General features: G+C 35.7%; 1 protein-coding gene across 1 annotated transcript; it reads right to left on the reverse strand.

The window, feature by feature from the left end:
- Positions 1 to 450: 450 nt before the first annotated feature.
- Positions 451 to 3,441, reverse strand: LOC139877863 (annexin-like protein RJ4). The gene is made up of 6 exons (XM_071865264.1): positions 3,369 to 3,441; positions 3,135 to 3,280; positions 2,575 to 2,793; positions 1,226 to 1,438; positions 1,033 to 1,122; positions 451 to 654 (listed from the first exon to the last, which is right to left on the reverse strand). The coding sequence occupies exons 1-6, from the start codon at positions 3,439 to 3,441 to the stop codon at positions 451 to 453; spliced, it is 945 nt and encodes a 314-aa protein (XP_071721365.1).
- Positions 3,442 to 4,142: the final 701 nt, after the last annotated feature.

Consider the following 4,142-nt stretch of genomic DNA (forward strand, 5'->3'; position numbering starts at 1 on the left):
TCATCGTCATGTTCATGGCTCATTATCTTCATCTTCATACAATACATACACATTTATATAATCGAATCAACCCTATCAAACACGAATTCAATAAAATCATAGACTTTTGCACATATTACGGACATAACTAAGTCTTTTCTAGTAATGAACCATGAAATAATAAACCCTATAGCTTTCTTTTTCTTTTTGGTCTATGTGTCGCATGCACGCATTAGATAGCCACACAAATATAGAGTTACATGTATATCTTCCGGTTTCTCGATACAAATACGAAAGTTCGATCAATTAATTATTTGGAAGGATAATACAAGGTTTTACATCGATCACACATACAATCACTCACTTAATTTATTCACAAGTAACAAAAGCATACACAAAAACACACATTATATAGAAATGTCTTTAATCGTTACAACAACTACATTAGTCGACAAATACTGACGTTGTAAACTAGTCTTTCTTTCCGAGCAATGTGAGAAGAAACCTCTTGTAATCCCCTGAAGTTTCTTTTGTGACAGCTTGATCAAGTGACACACTGTTCCTCTTGTAATACTGCTCCATGATTACCTTGAGGTCTTTCTCAGCTCGAGTAACTATCACACGAGTTAACGCATCATCATTACTCCCACCCTTCTTTAGCGCATTACGAAGCACCTGCAAGATGATGAGGGACGTTTTATCTCAAACATGTCAGCCTGAAGTTTCACTACAACCTCCTAAAGTCATTGTTAATTTTGATTTGATTATACTTATAATATAATTCCCCTACAAACACAAAATCATATGTCAACCAACTGGACCTGACCCCCATAAACCAAGCCTATTTGTTTTCACCCGTTACATTACACAACTAACCCTACCATTTTTTCCCTTGTACTTATGTTGTTTGTCACTGTACAGTGAGAAAACTAACTCAAGGGTAGTCTAGTGGTTGGGACTTGAGAATCCTTAGATACCGAAGTTCAATTTCTATGGACTACACTTTGGGGATTTACTTTTTTTAAAACAAAAAAAAAAATCTTTGGAAGTTACCTTTTCAAAATACTTAATAGGGTCACTCATGCATCTAAGTGTTGTACGCAGTGTTTCCGTGTACTCATTGGTTGGATCATCCTTCAAGTGCTGGAAATAATTTCACATGAAGAACGATACATGTATAGTGTCATGATTTTGAAAGGGATTGAGAAAAAAAAAAAAAAAAGTAGTTGATGAAATTGTCATATACCTTGGTCATGTTACAACCATGTTCATCTTTGTAGTGATTCAAAGTAGCCATGAGCTGTGGCTTGCTCCTGGTAGTGATGATCCGGATAATTTCTTCGTGGTTAAACTCCTTCGCTTCAATGGCCTTCCGAAGAATATCGGACTCTGACTTTGCCAATTTTAGATTCACTTCATCGCCTTGGTACCTGTGTATGCTCACCAATGCCACGAGTAGCTGCAATATTGCATGATTTTTTGTTTAGACCACTTCCAACGGGCTCCGCCCTCACTCATTCCTCATCCGCCCTCCCGAGGACTCCATTGGCATTCATGTGTCCTCACCTCCTCCCTCATCCGCCCTCACTCCTCCGCCCTCCTTTCCTTCTTCCTCATGACATATTGCAGCACGGATATATTTTCTCTTTCCTTATTTCCCAGCATAATTTATTTGTACATTACCATAAATAACTTGTACATTACATATTTAATTAATTTTGTGGGGTATGTGATGGGGAGGAAGTATATCATGGTTGGTAGTGGTGTGTGATGGGGAGGAAGTGAAAAATAAATGGAGAGAGAAAGCTGATGTGGCGCTGATGTGGCGGTGTGTACTGGGGAGGAATTGCGTCATGATTGGGATTGATCTTATACAAATTTAGATGCAAATTTGAATGTTAGTTAGGATTACAAGTCCGCTTTTTTGCTTTTTGTAGTAATAATCTATGTCTCAAAAATAACATTACAAAAACTTTAGTTTGTCGGGCCCTCGATTATGATTATAAATTTATTTATTTATATAAATTATAATAACAATTAGTACTAATAATCAATAGGGTAAGAATGAGTGTTCTATAAGCTTATGAGCATTAACATTAACAGAGCATTAACAATAATTTTTACGCAAGAGCTATCACCTATCGGTATTAAGGGACTCAACCTCGAGATTGTAAACAAGGGTGTGTGTTCTTCTAAAAAAAATGAACAACTCACTTTAGTATTCAATCCAGTTCACTTAAAACTATTCTTTATTGGCAAAATGTGTAGATCGGCATGGACATTTAAACCTTGTGTTTCCTTTTGACCCATAAAACCCACTTCATAAGAGCTGGATGCCTCTAAATTACCTCTACCGAATACCCCCATGTGGCAAGAACATGTATCATCTCACTTTGTAAAGGGTTGTAAATCTTTGCAAAGAGTGAGAAATGTACCTATGCCTGCGCCAATTTTGGCAAAGGCTTCCACATGGCGACCTAGCTTCTAATGTAATGGGTACCATTGAGCTACTAGTTCATTGGTATAATTATTCTATATTATACATCAGGTAAACAGGCCAAAAATCCACATGGAGAGAAATAAATAGATACACACCTTTCGAAGATCGCCATATGTATGTGACGCAATTTCCTCTTCAAGAGAAAGCTTGTAGCGGCATTGATAGGCACGCTTGACAGCAAAGAGCTCATCAGGAGACAAAGTGAATGATAGTTCAATGATGACTCTATGATCACGATTTTCTTTTTGTAAGGCAACTTTCGCTAGCACTGCATCCCGATCAGCTGGGTCTAAATTCCATCGGTAAACCGCTCTCTACATTATTAAAAAATAGACGAGTTAACTAATTGATACAAATATAATTTTTACTTATGTCCACTAACAAATTTTCTTCAATTTATGATAGTTTGGTGAAATGTTCATTCTACCAGCACTGGAATTAGTTAAATAGAGTAAGAAAGAAATGAAATCAGTATTAAAAAATTTCTGTTAACTTTCGTATATAAAAAATGTACAATTGAAACTCTATTGACTTTTAAGTATTATTTTGAGTAACGGACATGTATTTTGAGACAGATATAAATAGTAACGTTGACTATTATTTTAAGACGTACGAGTAAAAAGTACATTCTAACATAATCCCAAAACAATAGTACCTCAAAGTTACCAGAAAGCTCATGCTCAAGACGTTTTACAAGATCTTCTTGATATATTTCTTGATAAGCTTCCCTTATTAATTTTCTCTGAGATGCATTTCTGTGACCCAAAATAGATATTACAGCCTTTTCATCAGTCCCCCATCCTAAAAAATAAAATAAATAAGTAATTAAATAACAAGTTATTGAAAATAGACATAATTAAAAGAACACTTAAGAAGAGAGATAAAACACCGTGACAAGCCTTTTTTAGAAGCTCGGCATCAACAGAAGGAGAAACATCTTCATAGGCAATGAGGGTGGCCATGTTTAATAATATTTCTTGTAGTTGGATTTGAAGAATGAGATTTGTATTTTAATATATATAGTGAAATTACTAAGTTGAACTTAACGCCTAACCTTTGTTCCATATTTTGTTTTATTCAGGTCTGCAATTCTTGCTGATTATAATCTCTATAATTTGCTTGGCATTTTCCATGAGAATTATTCCTAGATTTGAACGGATCGATCATGCACAACAACAATAATACTTAATCATATCGCATTAAGAGATATAGTAGACAATCATTCATTTTTTTAACAGCGATTGGGATCACCCGAGGGGGACTAAACCACCCGTTGTGATCATCTACCGTTTCGACTATGCCAATGCAGCGATAATATTTACATTCACTACTAATTATTATAAATATAAATACAAATAATTAAGATGAGATTTGGATGGCGGTCAAGGGAAGTGCGGGCTCGAAGGCCCCGGGTCCCGACGGGTTCAATTTCAAATTCTTCAAAAAATTTTGGGGTATAATCAAACAAGATCTTATACGAGCAATCAGTTGGTTTTGGGACAAAGGTGAGATTTCAAACGGTTGCAACGCATCCTTCATGACTTTAATCCCTAAAACTAACGATCCAACCGAACTTTGTGACTATCGCCCGATCAGCTTAATAAATAGCTACTATAAGATAGTTGCTAAGTTATTATCCAATAGAATTCGGGAGGTGTTACCT

This window comes from Rutidosis leptorrhynchoides, chromosome 11 (genome assembly GCF_046630445.1).
Source record: "Rutidosis leptorrhynchoides isolate AG116_Rl617_1_P2 chromosome 11, CSIRO_AGI_Rlap_v1, whole genome shotgun sequence".
NCBI classification, from domain to species: domain Eukaryota; kingdom Viridiplantae; phylum Streptophyta; class Magnoliopsida; order Asterales; family Asteraceae; genus Rutidosis; species Rutidosis leptorrhynchoides.

Bases quoted from the DNA above. Each gene is read 5' to 3' on its own strand.
- LOC139877863 (XM_071865264.1), bottom strand. From the start codon at position 3,441: ATGGCCACCCTCATTGCCTATGAAGATGTTTCTCCTTCTGTTGATGCC. The intron at 1,439-2,574 runs GTGTGTATCTAT...GCAATATTGCAG, and splicing joins CATATGGCGATCTTCGAAAG to CTACTCGTGGCATTGGTGAG. The intron at 1,123-1,225 runs GTATATGACAAT...AATTATTTCCAG, and splicing joins ATGGTTGTAACATGACCAAG to CACTTGAAGGATGATCCAAC.